This window comes from Colletotrichum chrysophilum, assembly GCF_026319265.1.
Source record: "Colletotrichum chrysophilum strain AFK26 chromosome Unknown scaffold_214, whole genome shotgun sequence".
Lineage (NCBI taxonomy): Eukaryota > Fungi > Ascomycota > Sordariomycetes > Glomerellales > Glomerellaceae > Colletotrichum > Colletotrichum chrysophilum.
Window position 1 is genome coordinate 30,666 of NW_026517501.1, and position 21,667 is coordinate 52,332.

General features: G+C 53.8%; 5 protein-coding genes across 5 annotated transcripts; 2 read left to right on the forward strand and 3 right to left on the reverse strand.

Annotated features, from left to right (window-relative positions):
• Positions 1–2,072: 2,072 nt before the first annotated feature.
• COL26b_013251 (uncharacterized protein) lies at positions 2,073–3,251 on the forward strand (the record flags this gene model as incomplete). Its single annotated transcript, XM_053185872.1, has 1 exon — positions 2,073–3,251. One exon carries the CDS (start codon positions 2,073–2,075, stop codon positions 3,249–3,251), a length of 1,179 nt encoding a protein of 392 aa, XP_053030187.1.
• A 243-nt stretch (positions 3,252–3,494) lies between these two features.
• COL26b_013252 (Glycerol-3-phosphate dehydrogenase [NAD(+)]) lies at positions 3,495–4,821 on the reverse strand (the record flags this gene model as incomplete). The annotated part of the gene is made up of 2 exons (XM_053185873.1): positions 3,495–4,701; positions 4,763–4,821. 2 exons carry the CDS (start codon positions 4,819–4,821, stop codon positions 3,495–3,497), a joined length of 1,266 nt encoding a protein of 421 aa, XP_053030188.1.
• Positions 4,822–7,436: 2,615 nt separating this feature from the next.
• COL26b_013253 (uncharacterized protein) lies at positions 7,437–8,725 on the reverse strand (the record flags this gene model as incomplete). The annotated part of the gene is made up of 2 exons (XM_053185874.1): positions 7,437–7,535; positions 7,601–8,725. 2 exons carry the CDS (start codon positions 8,723–8,725, stop codon positions 7,437–7,439), a joined length of 1,224 nt encoding a protein of 407 aa, XP_053030189.1.
• A 1,829-nt stretch (positions 8,726–10,554) lies between these two features.
• On the forward strand, positions 10,555–12,531 carry COL26b_013254 (uncharacterized protein; the record flags this gene model as incomplete). Its single annotated transcript, XM_053185875.1, has 1 exon — positions 10,555–12,531. One exon carries the CDS (start codon positions 10,555–10,557, stop codon positions 12,529–12,531), a length of 1,977 nt encoding a protein of 658 aa, XP_053030190.1.
• Positions 12,532–12,869: 338 nt separating this feature from the next.
• Positions 12,870–13,958, reverse strand: COL26b_013255 (uncharacterized protein; the record flags this gene model as incomplete). Its single annotated transcript, XM_053185876.1, has 1 exon — positions 12,870–13,958. One exon carries the CDS (start codon positions 13,956–13,958, stop codon positions 12,870–12,872), a length of 1,089 nt encoding a protein of 362 aa, XP_053030191.1.
• Between the last annotated feature and the right edge of the window lie 7,709 nt (positions 13,959–21,667).

Genomic DNA, 21,667 nt, shown 5'->3' on the forward strand with positions numbered 1-21,667 from the left:
TGTTGATGTTGATGCTGAATGGCCATTCTGCCTCAGGTGCTTCGTGATAAAGAGCCGGGATGACGATCATCGTGACGACGGAGGCTACCGCGAGTACAAGTGCCAGGGCTTCCCATCTCCAGCTTAGAAGAACGCTGTGTTCTTTGGGGGGATTAATGGATTTTTCTCTCTGTGCCTCATCCGCTTGCTGGATGGGATCTTGAGAGGGGAAAGTTGTCTCCGTATTAGATTCCTCGTTGTTCTCACGAACGTCGCGATCGTGAACCGGCACGTAGTGTGCGGCGGTAGATGGTTGCATCTCTGGTTCTGATGCGATGTGACTTTGAGTAGAGCAGAGAAGTACACAGAGCTTGTACGATACAAAACAGCAGAGTCCGATAAGGAGAGGTTCTTCCTTTATATATCCATTATCTACCGGGCTGTCTAAAATGTGCGGCTGAGGAACTTCTGCAAGCAAGGTGAGACAAAGCTGACGCTGCCGAGGCTGCCGCCCAACCAACGCTGATCCGTGTCTGATCTACACACAGATAAGCCATTTTGAGGAATGCTGTTCAATGTGCAAGGCATCCTGTCTTATTGGGCTCCATTTACGGTTGAAGATAGCACGGATGGAACAGGAGAAGAACAAGTACGGCGTACGTCTGACACCCCCAATCTATGGCAGAAACCTTCACCCTAACCCGCTAAATGGTGTCGGCATGGTGTTAAATAACCTGCCCTCAATTAGTGGCCGTGAGTTCCGAAGCTATGGTAACTCCCAGGGGACATTAGTGAACATTGAAGCATTGTTATCACTTACCAAATTTAACGCAAGATTGCGCTGTTCATTCAGCAGGCGGAGGAGATCTCGTACAGGTGCGGCATCTTTTCGCCACCTCAGATGAAGGTATAACAAAGATCGCATTTGCTTTACGTCCTAAACAATGTAAGGTCTAAGATCCGACACCGTTCAAGCGCCCCTGGTTTCAAGCGTTCCCGTGATATTGAAAGTTTGAGAAGGACCATCACTCCATGAACGATATTCGTTAATAGACGGGACGATTCCAGAATCAGTAGTAGATGTGCCGCAACGAAGATCCTGCGGTAAACACAAACAGTGTCCTCCTCAACAGCTGAGAAACTCCGTCATGAAACCACTAATAAAATGCCCCTAGGAAGTCTTCGGCAGATTGTAAACCGGGCCTATCCTATTGTCTGCTAAACACCAGTACATCTGAGGCCCATATAATCCCACACTTCTCCAAATCCTATGATATCAAATCCTGTGATTAGCTCAAAAAATAAGTGTCGATCTCTCGTAATAACGCCTCATTCGTGACACCCCGCAGACATATGTACAGAGTTTTGCTAGTCGGGCAGTGTTATCTAGCTATTCGGGCAGTGTCCCCTATGGTCCGTAATTATAGAGTGAATAATAGAAGAAATAATTAGGATAATGATAATAGACGACGATACTAGATAATAGCTCTATGTATATGTTCTAATTGACGGAATACAGATGTCCTAACTTCCCTTGTCACCTCACGCCTATTATCGCAATTACCAAAACACCATAGACCATATGTAAGAGCGCATCTAATCAGGGAAAATTGAGCTAGATGAATTGAACGTCAAGGATGGGACACATCCAAAGGTCAAGCTTAACCTCGTCTTAAGTGATACGTCGGAGGTCCCTCCGCCGCCGCGTCTCCACCAAAAAAAGAAGCCGCCGTCCAATCTCCACTCCGCCATCAAACTCCGTCGGCATCCCACGCCTTACATAATCACTCCCCCGTCCGCCGCCCGTCGCCCGCAGCGATAGTCCCAGGCGTCGCATCTCCAAGCGTCGTCATCCAAACCAAAAAAACATCCGACAAACCCAATGGGAAAATAAACCTCCTCCCAACCGCCGACCCTCCCCTCAACCATCATCCCATCTCGCACAGAACCCAGCATCATTCCAGCTTCCCCATCTCCCCAACCAAACAAATACCCGTCGAAACGCCCCTCCCGCACCAGCATCCATCTCATCATCAGCTCAACCCGGCCACCAGCACCAATCGCCACCCGCCGGCGCGTGCCCATCGCCAACCATGGCATCCTCACGGCAATTCGACTCCCTCGCCCTGCTATCCCGCCTACACGAAGCAACCTCCAAACCGAAGCACGCCTACCCTCCCATCTCAAGCATCCCGCGCACATCCCCCTCCCGCCTCGCCGCCGCCTCCTCCGAAACCGCCTCCTCTGCCTCCGAGGCGACGTCCGTCCTCTACCTCGCCTACGGCTCCAACCTCTCCGCCGAAACATTCCTCGGCGCACGCGGCATCCGGCCCCTCTCCCAAACAAACGTCTCCGCCCCCGCGCTCTCCCTCATCTTCGACCTGCCGGGCCTGCCGTACCGCGAGCCGTGCTTCGCCAACACCGCCCCCCGAAAGGTCCCGCAGCTCCCGGGCCCGTCTGACCCGCCGAAACTGCCCCCCGTCCCGCCGCTGCCGCAACCGCCAACCGCGGATGTGGAGAAGGGAGTACCGACGAAGACGCCCCCGGATCTGGGCTGGTCCAAAGGCCTGTACGGCGTCGTCTACGAAGTCACGCCGCAAGACTACGCCACCATCGTCGCCACCGAGGGCGGCGGGTCGTCGTACCTCGACATCCTGACGCCGTGCATCCCCCTCCCGCCCCGTGTGTCTGTGCCCGAGAAGCCGCCGATTGATATCCCGAAGCCGTTCTTCGCGCACACGCTCTACTCCCCCGCGATACCCGAAGACGATAAGAACCCAAAAGACGGCGACGACGACGATGATAAGCCCTCCGACCCGCGCAAAAAGTGGTACTACCACCTCATAACCCCCCCGCGCCGCCCGGACCCGACCTACGCGCAGCCCTCGGCGCGGTACCTCAAGCTCATCACCGACGGCGCCGCCGAGCACGAGCTGCCGGACGACTACCAGGCCTGGCTTGCGTCCCTGCAGCCGTACACGGTGACGAGCTGCCGGCAGCAGCTGGCGCAGTGGCTGCTTACGGGCATTTTCTTCCCGGTGATGCTGCTGTTCTTCCAGCTGAACAAGTGGGCCGCGAACAAGGAGGGGAAAGTGCCGCTGTGGCTTGGGGTAGGTTTGAGTGTGGTGTTTAATATGTTGTGGATGGGGTATGATGCGGTGCTTAAGCCTGTGTTTGGGGATGGGGAGAGGACGGAGGAGGAGAAGAAGAGGCGGAGGGGGCCGGTGGGGACGGAGGCGGAGAAGATGAATTTGTTGATGCGGGATTGGTAGTCCGTAGAATGTGACAGGGAGTTTGGGTTTTTGGATTAGAGCGTAGAGGATACCAGATTGATCAGAATAGCTTTTTCATTGCTTGAATCCGTCTACATACATACGTCCATCCATCCCACACCATGCCGCTGTGGTATTCAATCCAGGGATATCAATGCGCGCCTATCGTTCAAACCCAGCCCGAGGCTCCTGAGAATCCTCCACATATCCACACATGCCATTGACATTGTCCATCCTTCTCTCCTAGTTATCCGAGACGAGGCTCGGGATATCGTCAACGCTGTGCCGCCCTTCGAGAATGCCGTTCACCGCGGTGAACAGCGGGTAGTCCTTCTCCAGCCCCCTCGCCTTCAGGAAGCTGTTGACCTCCTTGGCGGTGCTCGTGCCCTGCAGCAGCTGGCCGTTGAGCTCCCGCCTCTCAATCTCCTGCACGCTCAGACCCTCCTCGACGGCCATCTTGGCGCACTTGAAATTACGTCCACCGCTGCACGACGTGATCAGATCCGCAACACCCGCCGACTCCTCGGTGAAGGTGCCCGTGTGCACCGTCTGCCCGAAGAACTCCTTGCCAAAGTTGACCATCTCAAGCAGGCCGACGCGCATGATGGCGGCCTTTGCGTTGTCACCCCAGCCGCGGCCGTCCACAAAGCCGGCGGCGAGCGCGACGATGTTCTTGAGGGCGCCGCCGAGGGAGACGCCGGCGACGTCGGAGACCAGGCGGACGTGGAAGTAGGGGCGGTGGAAGAGGGTCTTGAAGATCTGGTGGTCGAGGGGCGGGTACTCTGCGGGGACGGGGGTGAGCTTCGTCTTGGAGGTGCGGCCGCGGGCGTCCTTGTGCTGCATCTCGACGGGGGTCAACGGGGCGATGCCGTTGCCGTTGGGGTTCGGGGAGGTGGAGCGCGGGGTGGGTGCGCGGGAGTTGTCCATCGGGGGCGGGTCGTAGGCGATGGTGGTCTCTGACCACTTCTCGGCGGCGATCTCGGAGGCGATGTTTGCGCCGGAGAGGGCGCCGCAGTAGATGCCGAGGCCGTCGCCGATCCACTCGGAGAAGAGGGAGATGCCGTCGTCGGAGACGTTGACGCCCTTGATGCAGGAGACGCCGCGGGCGAAGGGGAGGATGTGGCCGCGCAGCTGCTTGCAGACATTGCCGATAAACTGGTGGGGGAGGTTGAAGACGAGGATGGTGGAGTCCTTGACGGCGTCCTGGAGGGAGGGGTTGGCGACGAGGTTGTGGGGGAGCTTGATGCCGGGCAGGTATTTGGTGTTTTCGTGGTATTTGTTGATGACGGAGGTGAGCTTCTGCGGCGAGGAGCCGACGGCGGGGTCGTGGTAGGGGGAGGAGGCGTCGAGGACGACGTCTTCTTCGTACACCCACATGTGGACGTCCTCCTCGAAGAGGTCCGGGTGGGCTTTTGTGTTTTCGGCCACGATCTTGGAAATGGTTGAGCCCCTGGGAGAGGTCGATTAGCGTCGTGTACAACTTGCAGGTGGTGGTGATGGCGATAGCTTACCAGTTACCGGAGCCCACCACGGTGACCTTGTGCTTCTTTTCGGCGCCGAGGGAAGCCATTGTGGTGGAGGAGTAGAATCTTCGTTGGGGAAAGCTGCTTCTTGCGAGTGAAACAACGGATCGCAGGCGGCAGAGCATGAGGCAGAGCTGGAGGGAGCGTCGAGAGAGGGGGTGTGGAAGAAGTTTATCTATTATGTACTGGGTACGGTGTAAGGGAGGAGGGTCCCGGCCAGGCCCAGGTCCAGATTCGGGTAAGGTGCGGTCGGCGCGGATGGGTACGTGCAGTCCAGACAGGTGCTTTAGCTTGGGTGCTTGGCAGCTGCTAGGGATCCGTATCGGCGGGCGGACAGGCGGGATGGGCTTGGGTGTGGTCACCTCGTGAGGTATGGATCGTGGGTGGACAGTGTCTTGGGTCACGGCAGTGGCAGTGGCAGAAAAAAATAAAAAAATAAAGCGAGACAACGACAGCATGCGTTTTTGCCCCTCTATTTGCGGTGCCGGGCAAGGCAAGCAGGGTCACCGCCCACCACCTTCCTCTCCATCCCCAATCACCTCCCCCGGTCGCATCCCTGGAGGGAAAGAAGCTGCCAGGCGAGTGTCAGCGAGTGCAACTGCAGCTGGATGTGCCGGTGCCGGGGTCTTCCTGCCCAGCGGCGCTGTTGAGAGAAGGATGACGCACCGCCAACCCGGCAGGGTCGCGGCAGAAGCCGTCACCGCTTTCCTGATCGGGGATAGTCGCTCAACGAAATGCCAGGGGGTTGAGGCCGACTCACTCTTTAGGGAGGACCACCTTCCACTGTGACCGTCAGTTGCGAGTCCGGGCTGCCTCGGCCGGACACTCCGCCTCCCCCGGACCTGGCCGAGGCAGCACGCGGAGTCGGTCCTTTCCTTTACTCGCGTGCCTGTGTTTACTCGTATTATCTGCTGTCAACACTATCAAGTTTAATCTCCATTTTATTACCTTGCCCAAGCTTCTCCAAGAATCTCGGCTCATCACAAGTCAGAAGCAACCACAAGTCAACAAACTGCTCACCACCCATGTCACCAACGACCGCTCACAATCGCTGTCCCAAAAGTGGCACCCTGAGTGGGAACCACGCGAAAATGACCACTGATAAAAAAACAGATTCCGGTTCTCTCCTTCCATTCCAATCACCCTTGTCGCCAGATGGAGAATCACATGCCAATTGACTTCCCCCTCCCCTTCCATCCGTTTCTTCTGCATCCCGTGCCTGGCCCGCGGCCCTGGAGATCGTCGCAAGGGTTGACGCCGCCGCCTTTCATTGGCGACACCACGAGATCCTTCGCGGCAACGGGATGCAACGGCCTCCATCAGCCGCCGTCCCGCGCCTCGAATTCCGACCGACGTTGCTCATCAATGGCGCTACACGTGCGACTAGGATCACGCCGTTTTGTTTTTTTTTGTCTGAAATGTCTTCCGTAGTTCGCCTCCCCCGCGCGGGCGGGAATCTGTTTGGAATGGCCGCCCGGCGCCGCGTGCCGCGTGCGGTCGCTAAACTCAATTGCGCGCTTCCCGAGGCACATCTGACGCCGAAGCTCTCCCCGGCTTGTCTTGAACGGGCATGGTATTGCCGCCTTGCGCGTTCCTGGGAATGAACGGGCTGGGGCCGATCCCCAGGTTTTCTGTGTAACTGTGGCTTTGCTTCAAACATTTTATTTCTTCAGTGGCTTGGTGTTTGCTGCGCTTTCGTCGCAAAAGCAATTGCCAACATGCACATGCACGCTATCATTCAGACGCAACTCCTTTTGAGCTCGTCGTCGCAGAGACTCAATGTCTTCCCCATATTCTGAAATCAGATCTCCGTGCGGGGTTAATGACCACAACGCATCATTGAACTCAGTCTCAATGATTCATCAGACATTGGAAGCCTCAGCTGAGCTGCATACAGAGACTCTACGGAAACTCAACCCCCGCAAATCATTCTTGCGGAGAAATGGAAACTTTCCCCACAAACGCAAAGGAAATATGTTTTTTTGCCTATCACCCGTCGACAAGCTTTCGGTTGTCGGGTCGAAGCCGAAATCACATAAAAACTCTTAACTTCAGGGTGTCTAGTAGCACTTGATTGGCGCTTTGCGTCAACCACTCTACATGCTTTCAGGTCTATCGTATTTCCATGCCTTTCTGTGACACTTCATTCCCTACTTGAAGACTGTCAAGGTTGCGTCAGAATCATAGAGGTGTTCTCATTTCATCCGAGCCCTTCCTCCAACACTTATTTGCTGCCATGAAGAAGGTCTGTCCTGAGATCATACCTTTAATTTGGCCTTACTGCCGTAAAGGCCCAGTTATGGACGATATGCTTTGAGTCGACCATGGCCTTGTCGCAGTCCATCCTGAGGTACAAAAAAAAAAGCAAGTCAGGATGCTGTTGTGGAAGACAGAGCTGTTTTCTTGTTTTTAACCATGTCCATAACGCAGGGAGACAAGCTTCAGGTGTTTTGAAACAACGTCGAAATCGTTCAATTGACGCAAGGAACGGTGATCTGGAGAAGGCAGACTTCCAATGATGACGCTGAGAACCCGGCACTCGTATCCCATTGTCACGCAAGTCCTTAAAGGTAGGTCAAAATATTTGTGCTGTTTGACGACCTCGAGAACGCCAAATCCTCGCTGGCCAAAGAGACGGTCACCCGAGCTCTCAACATCGGCTTCAAGAGCTGAGTTTCATCACATGATGCCAGTTACCACCCTTAGGAACGATGTTGGCCGCCAACCCGGCCCTCTTCGGGTAATGGAACACGCACGCGCCCTAGATCAAAGCATGTCAGTCTCTTTACACATCGGCTTCGTAGATGTCCCGGGTCAAGTACTCACATCGGGCGTCCAGCTAACTCCCAGACAGTCCGCTTCCTTGTTGCATTTGTTCGCCAGGCATTCATTGATGGTTGCGTATGCGTTTAATCTTGCTTTTTCGGTCCGCTCGGCAAATGTGTTGCATCTGAGCTCGTACTTCACCCCGTCAATGGCGAAGTTCTTGCATCCGGGCTTGCAGTGGCTGTATGTGCTGATCTTTTCGCAGGCTGGGTCGCCAGTTTGGACAAATCCGCCGGTGCCTGAGTCGGAGCCCGAGCCCGAGCCCGTGCCCGTACCCGAGCCTGAGCCGGAGCCTGAGCCGGAACCCGTACCCGTGCTCGTGCCCCCAGAGCCGGAACCTGAACCGGACCTCACCTTATCCTCGAGGTCCTTCACTTGTTTCTGCAAGTCGTCCACTTGGGACTTGCATTGCTTCTCAGCTGCAGCGCCCTGCTGAACCTTTTCCCTCTTCTCCGCCTCACATGTGTCCCTGTCTCGCCTCAGCGCGGCCTTGTCCGAGTCGCACTGCTCCCGAGCCGCTGTCACCTGTCGGCTCTTGTCCGCCTCGCACTGAGCCTTCTCTTCCTTGCAGCGCTCCTCCGCCTGCCGCAACGCGCCCTGGTGCGCGGCCTTCTGCCCCTGCACCTCCATCTCGCACTGGTTCGTCATCTCCCGGCGGATGGCGTCCTTCTCATTATTACACTGGGCGATGGCCGCCGGGTCCGCCGCAGACGGGTCGTCGAAGGGCGGCTCTTCGCTTTTCGCCAACAGGATGAACTTTCCGGTCTGATCCGGAAAGGTCTCGAATGCAGTGCCCTCTCTGATCACATAGCACCCCCTACTGTTCCAGCTCGCCGCGACGCAGGTCGGGTCCTGCGCGCAGAGCTGGGCGCAGTCTCGCGGGCTGCCAGAATTCTGGGCAACATTCTCAGAAGATTTGGCCCATTTGCCGCAGGCGTAGGTGAAGACAGTGCCGTCGACGGTACCCTTACCCTCGGTGTCTTGAGTTGGACAGCAGAGGGAGAGCGCGGCGGCCGTGTTGGGGTTGGAGGAGGAGAGGCAGCTCCCCTTGCTACGCAGGGGAGCCTGCTGGGCCCAAACAACTCCAGCACTGAGGGCGAGGAGATGGATTGAGCATAAGAGCATGATGGCTGTAGGCGGGATATAGTGAAGAGAACCTCAGAGACGTGGTGATGTTGAGGAGGATATTCCTCATCTACTTCTGAAGCTGGCTGCCTTTTATATACGGCAGCAGAGTTGCTCTCACCTTATGCAGAATAGACATACTGTGGACTATGTGGGTGTATAGCCTGTGGGCTTTCAGCGCAACCACAAAATCATTTCCCTAGACTGGACCTATGACAGGTCGCAGTCACTCGAGCATTCTCCAAGCCCGCGGCATCACGAATACTATTCCTTCAGCCCGACTTACAGCTAAAATTGCAAGACCACGGCATCCCGTTTGCAAGAATCGAGCTTCTGCTTTCAGCAACCCCGCTTCTGACGAAGAAGTCTCAAACCTTCTGTTGTCGTGGGCCCTGCGGCTCAGACATTCTCAGAATGCTATCGAGATCATCTTGTCGATCTCGGATCTCGCCGGAGCGGGGTAACATGGCGGCGTTGGTCGTCGGGAGCTGGAGCGAAATGGGGCGAACGAAAACGCGGCCCGGGTTGGTGGGCCGTCCCGTCCCTTTCACCGCTTCTCGGCTCGCCAAGCGCCCGCTGCACTTGATTTGCGAGGCTAAGCTGCCGAGTCGTTCTGACGTCGCTGATCAGCTACTACCTTGCCGAATATTGTGAACAAATCCGGCCAGAGTTTCTACCTGGCATCGAACGTTGACTTATTGCGTCGGATGATATCCGTTGGGAGAGCGTTAGACATTGCGATTAGGCTTGATGTTTTCAGGTTCAAGTGTGCCATATCAAAAGCTTTATATATTCTTAAGGCCGAAACAAGTGGCTGCTGCTCAAAATCAGGCACAAACTGTGTCCAAGATGCTTACATGTGACGGATTCCTGCTTCCTATCTTCTCCAGCTCCGATGTACATCAATGCCCGAATTCATTTTCCGTTGGCCTAGTGAGACATATGTAGTTGTGGAGGCCACTAGGATCTCCCCATGTCTCGGGTCTTGTGGAATATCGCGCGGAGTACAATCCGGGGTGTATCAGCCAATCGAAAGCGAGAACGGGCTCCGTTTTCAATCGCGACGTTGGGATGGGCGAAAACGCCGCTGAGCGATCTTGTCTCGGGAGTCGGGATACTGAACACGTACGGCAGTAGCCAGGGGATTGGAGAAAGGCGCTTGTACATTCCCATTCAACCTGAGAACGCTTTCGGTGGACCGCAATGTGAGAATTGAGTATTTGGTTAATCGAGCTCGTACAGTTCTGGCTGAGACAGATTGATTCCAAGTACTTGTAGTTGGCAACCCGAGGCACTAGGTTGATGTCTTGACTAGGACGCCAAGTGCTGACAGGTTACAAAGACTGAGACGCGGGGTAGAGATCAAGTTGAGATATGTGTTTCAAACTCTCTATTTGATCCTTGATGCAAAATTGAATCCTGAATTTGAGCTATTCCAATCATGTGCATTGGATTCCGAAAGGACTCGGCGGCTATCCCTCAATGAGATACCAATGGAGTTTTTCCACCTTGACTTCGTACAATTTACAAACTTGGAGAAAAAGGACTAGATTGTTTTCGCATTTGAAGTTGTGAAGCTACGTCATCTCTAGGTAGAAGGTGTTGAATCTCAACTTTCTAGACTTCCGGGAGAATTGGCCGGAACCAGACAACCTGGGTAGTACAGGCAAGAGTTATGCCTGTCCTGGAGCCAATGCAGAGATTGAAGCAAAGCAGGCACAGTACAACTTTGGTGACGAGTATAAGACTCAGTAAACCATCGACTCCATGATCGGGCATCTCCATCACCAACTACTCAACCACCCATTTCACCGAGCCCAACTTTAATCATGATTACTCTCCGGGCGAGCCTGGTCGCGCTTTTGGCAACGCATGCAACAGCAGCTGCCCAAGTCCCCCTCGGCTCTTCCAGACACACCAAATACACCCTTGACGCAATCAAACCCCTGTTCAACCCCGATACTGGGCTTACCAAGTGTTGCCCGGACGGCACCCTCTTTGACGGCAAGAATTGCATTCTTGGAGTCCCCAAATGTCCACCCGAGACGACCTTCAAGGACGGTCGCTGCATTTCGAATGTCAAGCCAGCATGCAGCGAGGATGCCGTGCTGGAAGGCAACAAGTGCGTCACGATAGTCAAGGCGTCTTGTCCTCCCCCACTGCAGTTCAGGGACAAGGCATGTGTCTACGATGAACCCCCTAAGTGTCCATCCGGCTTTGATCTGGACGGCCCGGTCTGCGTCTCCACCAAGAAGCCTTTCTGCCCCGACCCAGACCGCTTTAACGGCAAGGGATGCGTAAACATCATCGGCCCGTCGTGTCCCGACGGATCCAGCCACACCAACGGCGCGTGCGTCAGCATCCTCCCCCCGAGCTGCTCTGGAAAGAGCCAATACGACAAGACCCTCAAGGCTTGCGTGCATCATCAGTCCCCCGAGTGTCCTCCCGGCAGCATTCTGAAGGGAAGCAACTGTGTGGCCGATGGTCCTCACTGCCCGGAGGACACCAACTTTGATGCAAAGACGCAGACATGTGTCTCGAGAAACCCCCCGGTGTGTCCCCCCGGCTACAAGCTAGAGGGCGAGCGATGCGTTGCCGTAGATGATCCATCTTGCAGCCCTGGCACAGAGCTGGTGGTTGACCAAAAGGCCCGCACTGCCCGCTGCTGCGCGCCCGGCATGAAGCTCGACGGAGAAGTATGCTACCGCAAGGTCCCCGGCGACGGCGTGTGTCCGCCAAATACCACCCAGATCGGAGACCGCTGCCAGTTCACGACGCCTCCACCCCCGCTCTGCCCCCCGGGTACCAAGCTCATCGGCAACCAGTGCGAGTTGATCGACCCTCCCGACTGCCCGCCCGGCTACACTCGTGATGGAGTTCTGTGCTCGGCCGTAGAGAAGCCAGTCTGCCCCGGAGATTCAACCCTGACGAATGGCCAGTGCATTGCCATATCAAAGGTCCAATGCCCTTCGGGATCAATCCTCCAAGGACAGGTCTGCGTTGTCGGCCCGCCGTCTTGTTCTTCTGGCACTTGGAACGGTGCCCATTGCGTTGTCGATCGGCCCAAGTGTAATGACGGCGGCTACTACGAAGGTGACGACTGCGCCAAACCTGGAACCCCGAGCTGTATTGAGAACACGACGTTTGACGGCGGCCGTTGCATTTCGACCGAAGCTCCACAGTGCTCTCAGGGACACTTGAGCAACGGTACCTGCATCGGTTCCGCCACGCCAACATGCCCACCTGGCTCGATTCTCGATGGCGGCTCGTGTCTGAAGGGACCTCCCACCTGTCCTCCGGGCCAGATTCTCCAGAACAATGTCTGTAATCACATCGAGGACCCCGAGTGCGCTCCGGGTTACGACTTCGTCGGTGGCCAATGCAAGAGCATCGACGAGGAGACCTGCCCTCCGGGCTACGTTCATAAGAACGGCGAGTGCATCAATGATGAAAAGCCCCAGTGCAGCGGCAACACAAACTTCAACGGCACTGCCTGCGTCGGCGAGGACCCCGGGTGCCCGCCCAGGGCCACCTTTGTTGGAGGCAAGTGCAGATTGAGCGAGGAGCCAGCGTGCCCTCCTGGCTTCCATTTCGACTCAAAGCATTGCGTGGCAGACGAGAAGCCCGATTGTGCGCCTGGCACGGCTTGGGATGACGCCTCCGGCCAATGCATCGGCGATGAGAAACCCAAGTGCCCGCCGGGTCAGAAGTTCAACGGCGTACAGTGTGCTCTGGACACGGGAGACTGCATGGAGTTCGAGTACTGTCCTCCGGGAAACAACATGTTGCTCATGAGCACGATTTGATCATCGAGACTGACCTCGACGACTTGGAAAATTGCCCAGGATATGATGGGATTCTGGTCTTCATTATGAAGGGCTGGCGCTCGTGTGATCTGCATCTAGTAGCTTCGATAGCTTTTAATGCAATAATTAATCACAACTTCAAAAGACGCGTCGCAAATCCACATTGACGTCATGGTGATGGAAAAGTGATGTGGTATAGGGGATAAGGTTTGGTATCTAAGGCAAAAGCGATGCTGGAAGAGGGAAGGGCTATGCTACATGTAAATCCCAACGCCGCGCTCTTTTGAGGTAGAAGAAATAGAAAAAGGAAAATCTCCGAGGTCCTTCATGGTGCCAGATCAAGCCTCAATGACGATGTCCTTGACCATGTCGACGAATCTTTGCTGGTACTCGGCGGGGTTGGCGGTGATGCTCATGGGTCCATGCCCCGCAACAACGTTGTAGGAATCGACGAGTCCTGTCATGAGCTTCGCGCGGAACTTGTGCTTGGCCCAGAAGAAGTCGAGGACGACGACGCGGTAGATCCAATTGCCATCGGCGTCGACGATGCCGGTGCGCCAGGGGTGTGCATCGGATTGGATGGAGGGAGGATTCTCGCGGTCGCCGTCGGTGACGTTCGGGCCGGGGTAGCGGACGAGAAAGAGGGAGTAGTCGACGGCGTTGTTGTCTGCGAGAAGCTTGGTGTCGGCGTCGAGGAGGTCGAGGAGCTCTTGCCTATTGTCCGCCTTCATGCGGATCTTGTCGGGGAATTCATCGATGAGCCTCTCCTTGACACTCTCTGGGGCCAGCTTTCCGCCTGCAATGTCTCGCTCGGGGAAGAAGTAGTCGTTCGGCTTGAGATCGTACGTCTCCCACCCTGATTTGCGATGTTCAGTCTCCTCCATCTCCTTGCCGTAGAGAAGATTTTCCATGATGATGTGGTGCGTCGGGGCCGTGCCCAGGATGCCGCCAAGAGTTGCAAGGGAGGTGTACACCATGTCGGTAATGCGCACCAACAGGCTGTGAGGGTGCTCCTTCATGTGGGCTACGTAGGCATCGAAGAGGTCGTGAGTGAAGAACTCGTGCTCGAATCGGCGGGGCAGCGACTTGATGAGGAACTTGCCGTCCGCTGTCGTGAAGAAGGTCGAACCGCTGTAGCCCAGGTCGCCGACGGGGTGCAAGTCGGACTCGCGGCCCTTGCGCTTGCTGCGCTTCTCTGCTAGATCGAAAGAGTTCGTGTACTCTTCTTCATCCATGTGCCAGACATTGTGTCGGAGCTCGAGAAAGTCGGCGGCGCGGTAGCGGGAGAGGGGCAGGCTGAAAAGGGAGAGGAAGGACACGAGGACCCGGAAGATCTTGATGCGGAAGCTGCGTCGGTTGGGGTTGGCGGGGTCAGTCGAGATGGCTGCCAGGATCGAGGAGGATATTGAGGCGCTTCGAATTTGCATGCTGGCTCTGAGAAGCCGTGAGGCGCTTGAAACTTCGTTGGAAGGTTCGTGATTGATGTATGAGGGGAGCTGACTATCGCAGGACGAAGTGTAGCAGGATGTTGCGCAGCTTGGGGGATTTTGAGGGCAGCGAGCTCCAGCTGCCCGGGTGAGCGTGCGCTAGATCTGACGTCACTGGGGGTTACCCTGGGGTGCCATGCTGCGATTAGGTTAGCGGGGCGCTAACACGGGATGGCCCCGGATGACAGAAGCACGGGCGCTAAAACGAGTATCGGACGCATCGTCCCTACAGCAGCCGCAGACCATGAAGTGATAGCGAGTGGCACTCATATGTGGATGAAACATGGTCATGAATTGACCGTTTGTTTCGGAGCAGTTCAGAGCTCTCGTGGTTAGTCCGGAGGGACTCTGATGGTTCTCGACTGACTGGTAACACATTCGAGAGACTTCCGTGGCCCTGCGCCGACGTCTTCATCAACGTTTGGTATGCAAGGTAAACACCTGTGACAGCCACTACGAGCCCAGATATTCCAAAGATAATGGCAACAAGATTTTCTGACGAGATTAACATGATAGTTTTAGGATTTTCGAAAGGGTTCGTAATGTTTGCGCGCAGCCGAAGTTTAACGAAATGAAACGTTGGGTTCGCTCTTTCTTATATCACCCTTACGGAGACGAATACAAGTTGGAGAGGTCTGAGCCAACAATCAGCGACACGATGGAACTTCTGGGGCAACCGCAGCTCGGGTCCAATGACGAGGTCCGGTTGTCGCTGTACCGAATGCAGAGTCGATATGGGGCGGATATCGCTGCGGTAGTGAAAGTGATTGGAGGCAGGCTAGGGCGAAGGAGGGCGGGGGCTACTTGTTACTAAACCCCATATGGTCACGAGTTACGCGATGAATTCCCAAGGTTATCAGGCCAGCTGAAGGTTGGATTCGGCTGTAGGGCTACAAGGTACGGGGCAAGATGATAGAGTGCTCTCAGAAGACCAGCGATCTTTGCAAAAGGTATGGAACAGAAGGGATGTGCTAAGGGTTCTCCAAGAGCAGGCCGTCCATGTACGCCAACGTCTTGCTGGGCAGTACTAAGCGCAAGGCCACCTCGCCTACGGCTCACCGGCTTTCACCGAGGGACAGCAAAATCATCGGATGAGCAGGTCGGCAGCGTCACCACTTGCTAGATGAAAAGCGCTTAAATCGCCGATACATTTCTCACTTCCTGCCAACTTGATGCATTCTCTGAATATCTAGTCCACCAGAGCTTTTGTCCTTGCATTGACGACCGCCTGGAGTCTCGACTTACCTGACTTACTTGAGGTATCTCAGCGGGGGCTCTCAATGTCAAGATTGAACAACGGGAAGCGCACCAGCTTCTCTCCTTGCAGCAATGAATTTCATCGGCCCGGAAAACTAAGCTGAACACACAAGATCGAGTTGAGGCATGGCATGAAGACAAATCGCAAGATATTTTCAAGTTGCTCGAGGCTGAAGTCTAGAGATCTAATCCAGCAAATCCCTCGGTGCATGCAGCCGCTCCTTCTGAATCCGACGGATCAGGGGGCGGGACAAGCACAAGGTTCGGGTGGCTATTCGGGCGCTAGCAGACAGAGCACGACAACCGTACGCCTAAGGACCCGAAGTGGCTGACATTGCACCTAAAGTAGTGTTTTATGTCAGCACTGACCTAGATCTACGTGAGGTACTTTAGGTATGGCGTTCCGCAATGCCGGCAACACTCTAGTGCGCCACTATTTTCTTGCTTGGGCAAGTGAGATGTATCGGAAATCACAATCACGTAGAGGCGGCAGTCTGTCCTCGCAATCGTCAGCAGATTATGTATGAATTCGCTGCGAGTACTGAGGTATTTCGCTCCCCAAGCATCCAACACCCACCCCGGTGAGCATCCAGTCTACTTCCACCCACGGCCCTCGAAATACCCGTTTTCGTGTTAATAACTAAACCCCCAGCTTGACGCAGGTTACAAGAGGGCCGAAATCTTTGCGCTTTTCATCACACTTCGCTTACTAAAGTGATTGTGCCTTTGAACGTGTTGCATAAGTTGGTAAAGTTATTGAGAAGCTGCTTGATGCGCGAATATGTAGTGATACATGTCGGATACAAGTACATAAACTGAAGATGCAAGTGTCGTGAGCGATGCTGTAGTTTGTCGAAGGTAGTCGATGCGGCGGCACACAGGGAGGGACGACGGGCCTTGTCGTGAAGCACTGGAGGGCTTGTCCCTGTAACGGCGCGCTAAATCGGATGAGCGGTGGCCATAAGGCTGTCCTGGCGGCAAGGTTCAGGCACTAACCTTGCTAGCGAAGCGTGTGACGAAAGTCAAACTGGACTGAAGACGGTCGATTGGCATCGTGCAGACGTTCAACATCGATGTCCTGCTTGGGAAACCGCATTTCGGATGGCAGCAAGTAGTCGCCATAGCCGATGTATGGTAAATAAAGAGCGTAACGACCACGACGAGGGCTTGTATGCCGGGACAGGTATCTTTCGCTCCCGTAGCTGGTCTGCAGTTCAAGATCGTCGCGAGCATGCCTCTTGCGGCGTGCCTCTTTCAACGCCATGTACGCAAACACCGCGGACGCAACGGCGACGAGTATGCCGAGTACTCCAAAGATTAATGCCACCTGAACGTCAGTGGATAATGGCATAGTTGTAATTGTTATTTAGTGGGCTTTTCTGAGTTTGGTGTTCCTTGTCGTTGCTTCTGCTGGTGTTGATGAGCGACTGAAATCGAAAAACAAGAAAAAACCACGGGGAAGGGGGACAGTTCTTATGCCATGGCACATTTTGTTTTCAGATCCGGCCCATCTCGCATTTGGTTCCTCGAGGGCGGCCGTGGTAGAGCTCCGCGGCGTAAGATGAGGATGGGGTTGGACAAAAAGAAACTGCACGCCTTAGCAGACCCTACGCTCAGAACACAGCTTATTGAATCGAATAAAAAGATAAAATTAAAAAATTAAAAATATAGAGCTTCAACGTCCTCGATTTGGTATTCCTTAAGATTCTTGGGATAAAGTATCGAAATAAGGTACACGTATACATGCTACAGAAACTGCTGTCTTTGGGAGTCTGTGTTAGTGTAGTGTGTAGAGTGTGTGTTTTTTGTCATCGGATGCGTCCGCCTTCATTGTGCGGCAGGCTTTCCCAGACTGCAAGCCCAGCAATGTGGCTGACGCTTGAACGGGCGAATGAAATGGCTCAATGGTGCCTTTGAGGTGCCAACGAGTACAGTACTTTGGTTCTTCGACTTTTCCAACACCGCATATCCTGGCACCACCATCCGCTAATGTATCACGTGTGTATGTACTACGCCTGATGAGAGTTCAGCATTGCCTTCTGGCAAATAATATGCACCCGAATAATGTAGCTTACCATCCGGATGAAAATGACTTCTTGTAGAGGTTGATGTTCGACCCAATATTTATAGAATTGGCGAGAGAAGAGAATGACGCTGGAATTGAATCTCTTGCCGTGAATACAACAGGGAATGTGTATTTCCGAGACGGTTTTAATTATCATGAAGGCTCAGCACCAACATATGCTTGGTGCCTTCATTGCAACCCGCGAACCTCATCAAATAATACTGGCCAAAGCACTAATTTGTTGCGTGAGCCTTCCAGCACCCTGGTACATGTGAGTGGGTTGGTACTGCTCGTGGGCTTAGCTGGAGGGAATTGGTCAAGTCTTGGTAAAACAAATCATTCGTCCGGCCGTGCAGAATAGCGGCGCCATGATATCGAACATTCTCAGTAGGACGGATGGCGGGGGTTCATGCTTGGCAAGCGGACTTTGCCCCGGCGATGCGTGACTGAGTACTCCAGTTGGCCTATTTATCACATGTGGCATGGATCGGCAAGGTCAAAAATACTGCGGCGCTGCGGTAACAGTACGGTTGCAAGACGACAATGCTGATGGATGATAGTGCAGTGTCCTCAAGCATGCGCATTTTGGGCATCTGATAGCAATCGACCGCAAATGCGTCACCACCACAGCTCTCGTCATAGTGATGAGTGCTCTATAGACAAGATTTCATGAAGTTTTCCTGATATCAGAACCAGCAGGGGAAAAATATATTCAAAACTTGATCACTCGCTCTCACGTATCTGAGGAGCGCCCGAGGACAGGCATCCTCGGAGGGAAGCAGTTGCGAAACTTCGAACAACATTTTGTGATGCCTATGGACTGGTCCCCCAAAGGCGCAGTACATCTGCGATCGCCCCTAAACAATTGTGCAGCCTGTCTTACCCCTTTTTATGTCGTCCGATCACCTAGGTGCGATCATAAATCCCCATACAAATCAGAGGTATCTATTGCATGGCAGCGTGCAGCATCTTGGAGCTCGACTCCGGAAACAATTCGAATATGCAACTGACTGTGGGCTAAGTGTTGTTTCTGGATTGCGGCATAGTGACAAGTAACTGAGAATATGTGAGCTAACTCCATTCAACGTTTCGTCGGCAATGGAAGTACTCACTCTAGCGTCGCGTTCGGTGTGGATCAAAGTAAGAGGATGGCAGACCGCTCTGGTTGTACTGCCAAGTGACAGCACGAGTTTGTCTCTCGATGAGACTGTGCGATGTGAGTTGAAGATAAGGGCACAGGTTATGGTTATATATGTCTGTGGCCGGCGGGTGATGGCGATACTCGAGGCTTTAGTGCATTGGCACGGAAGTGCCATAACGTGTAGGGCATTGAAGCTCGGCGTCATCACCTCGACCTGTTCTGTAGCGAGTTTGCTTGAGTGCCAAGTACGCGAACAAAGCGGCTGCGACAGCGATTAGAAGACCAGGAACCCCGAGGACGATAGCAACGATGACATCAGTTGAAATATTAGACATTGAAAGGAGCTCAGAGCAGAAGGGGGGATAATGCACAAGCGTAAATGAATTACTGTGAAGATTTTGGTGGTTAATATGAAATTACTTTCTAAACGACGGGGATGTGTTTGTTTGGACGAGTGACTTAGGCACCCACACAAATTGTTTGGGGCGTGAAGTACCTAACCTTGACGCCATGACACTGGAGGGTAGAAATTGCATTGGTGTAAGTGGAAAAAAATCCACATAGTAGCTTACGGAATGGATACTTGAGATGGATGCCACAGTTCTTCTATACGTACGACATTAACAATGAAAAACCATAAATTCTTTTGATTTTTTTTTTCTAAAAGTCTTTCTGAAGTATCTTACGAGTTTTACCTCTCTATTTCATTCCCTCTTTATCCTGTGATATCTGTGGTACACGATATTGTCTACTACCGTGCGGGCCTTTTTGCGATCACCCGTCAGCCAAGACCCGGACGTGCGAGATCCCTGTAAGCATGTGGTGATCGACCGTCCAGGCACTAGGACAGGGGCATCCACACCGTCCACCTCTGGGGAGTTTTCAGACAATTAACGGATGGATGCAGCGACTACAGTTGGCGGCTCCAAAGGGACCCAACTGCCCAGTCATCGTCAACTGAACGGCGCCAGGAGGATGACGGGGACCATCTTGTTTGGCAGGATTCAGCGAGACGCTCCAGCCAGCAACATTACCCAGACCCCTTGAGCGAGGGACTCTAGTAGCACTACTGGCAGTGTTTAGGTTGTAAGTGCACGCACAGAATGTACGTTTTGTGCATCTAAAATCCCCGCCTGAAAGTCGAAATTTACATGCGTGGGGAACCACAGTCGATTGACAATCGGTAAGAGGCAGACGGGATGCGGTTGCGGCCCTCAGCCTGCTCCGTCGCCCCAAAGTCACGACTCGGTCAAGCATGGCCATCCTTTCACATCTGAGCTGGATGCCTCCTCCGTGCATTTAGCCAATCAATTGACGTTTAATGAACCAGCCGCACAGATCACCACAGCGCCGGCTGGACTTTGGAGTCTAAACTGCTGTCAACATGACCTCTGGCGTGCAGCTTGCTGGGAACAAAGCCATCGTCAATACAAGACTGAGAGCCACATCGGGCTACCGGCGCAGTCGATGAGGGCAGTATTCTGGACCCCTGGATATGTATACTGCGATCCCCATACTGGACGAAGCACCGGCCGAAGTGCTTCTAATGAATTTCCCGACTGTACCCTCTTAGAGGGTGGTTGAATAAAACTTCCTTCAACATGACCTCTGGCGTACGGGTCTAGAGTTGTGGGAAGCTGGGGGCTGGAATAGAGATCGACACGAGCTAACGCAGATATGTGTAGCACTGGCTGCGTCCCGAATACCTGAAGGATGTCGCCGTCTGGTTAACAACAGGGCGATGGGGCTCGAAGGTGTTGTTAATACAGAACAGCGCCGCGTTGAGTCGTTGTGAAGAGATTGGTAGCCAAGTGGGTGTTGGAGCTCGGTATCGCGTCTTCCTTATCCTTGATGAGCCTGCTTCATGCGACATAGGTGAATACTACACCTAGGATTGCCACCACTGAGCCAGATATACTAGAAACAATAGCTAGGATAGCTTCCACAGACGGCGACATTATGTCGATATAAAGGCGTGAGGTTAGGATCCGAGAACACAGCCGAAAGCATATTAACTTCAAGAGAGAGAAATGAGTTTGAGTTGCTCTTGAAGATATCAAGACGGGCGGGATAGATTGGAGAGAGAGGTGGACATCAACTTGTCATTTCATGGAAGGAATTTCGACCGATAGTGATGGGCGGCAAGGGATTTGAGTTCACACTCAATCTTTCTACCAGTTTGCATGCCCACAGAAGTAAGGTACGTTGAGAAAGTTTTATAGCCTGACCTGCTATAAGAGAGTACACTGTAAAAGCACTTCGGCCCAGTATGAGAATTGCAAAGTACGTACTCAACGGTCCAAAATAAGATACACAGGTTTCCAGGTTGACTAAGCGTGGCTCTCTTTGCGACGTCACGCCCACGCATAAACTGCCTCGCTGGAGCATCAGTAGTGGCAGTGAGTGAAAGGGAAAGAATTGGCGATGGTGAGCAGAGGAGAAGAAGGTTAGAAAGAGGAAGTCAATGCGCCAAGAAAGAAATTCGAAGGGAGCAGTCGCGATCCAAATGTCACAGTCGAATCAAGCTCAGTGACATGCGCTAGCTGGTGCCAAGAGGGGCTGTACACTGCAGCTTTCGAGGTTCCCATTTGTTCGCTAATCGCCGCGGCCCCGTTTCTGACCTGTTCGGGAAATCAGGAGCTGCAGGGCAGGCACCCGTATTCTCCATTGCGGGCCGCCGCAGTAGGGTCGGCCAATGACACTTCAACAGTCTGAGGAGAGATGTTGGACTTTGTGGCCTCTCGGACCACATAAGACTAAAGCTTGCTCCTGACTTGAAATGATGCGCTTTTCTTCCTTTATTTACATTATCACACAAATACTCAACATGTCTCTTTCGACGGAGGTGCTTGTCGCTATCATTATTGGGGTACCTAGCCTTCTTGTAGCTGTCCTATCGGCCGTGTTTGCGTATATTGCGATTGAGCAAGGCCGACTTCAAAGGCGAAACGAATTGCGAGGAGACACCTATCCCTACGCCATCATACCGATGTACATAACACCATTTGAACTTCAACGACGCCAAGTACCCACAAACGTCAATCTCTTGGTTAGAGATGCGAACTTTGTCCCGAGAGATAGCATTATTGAGCAAGGGCTAGGGCAAAGATGGCATTGGACCGACCTCTTTCGATACAACGCAGATCAGACTTCAACTATCGTCAGAAGCTAAGTTTGCTGTGGAGG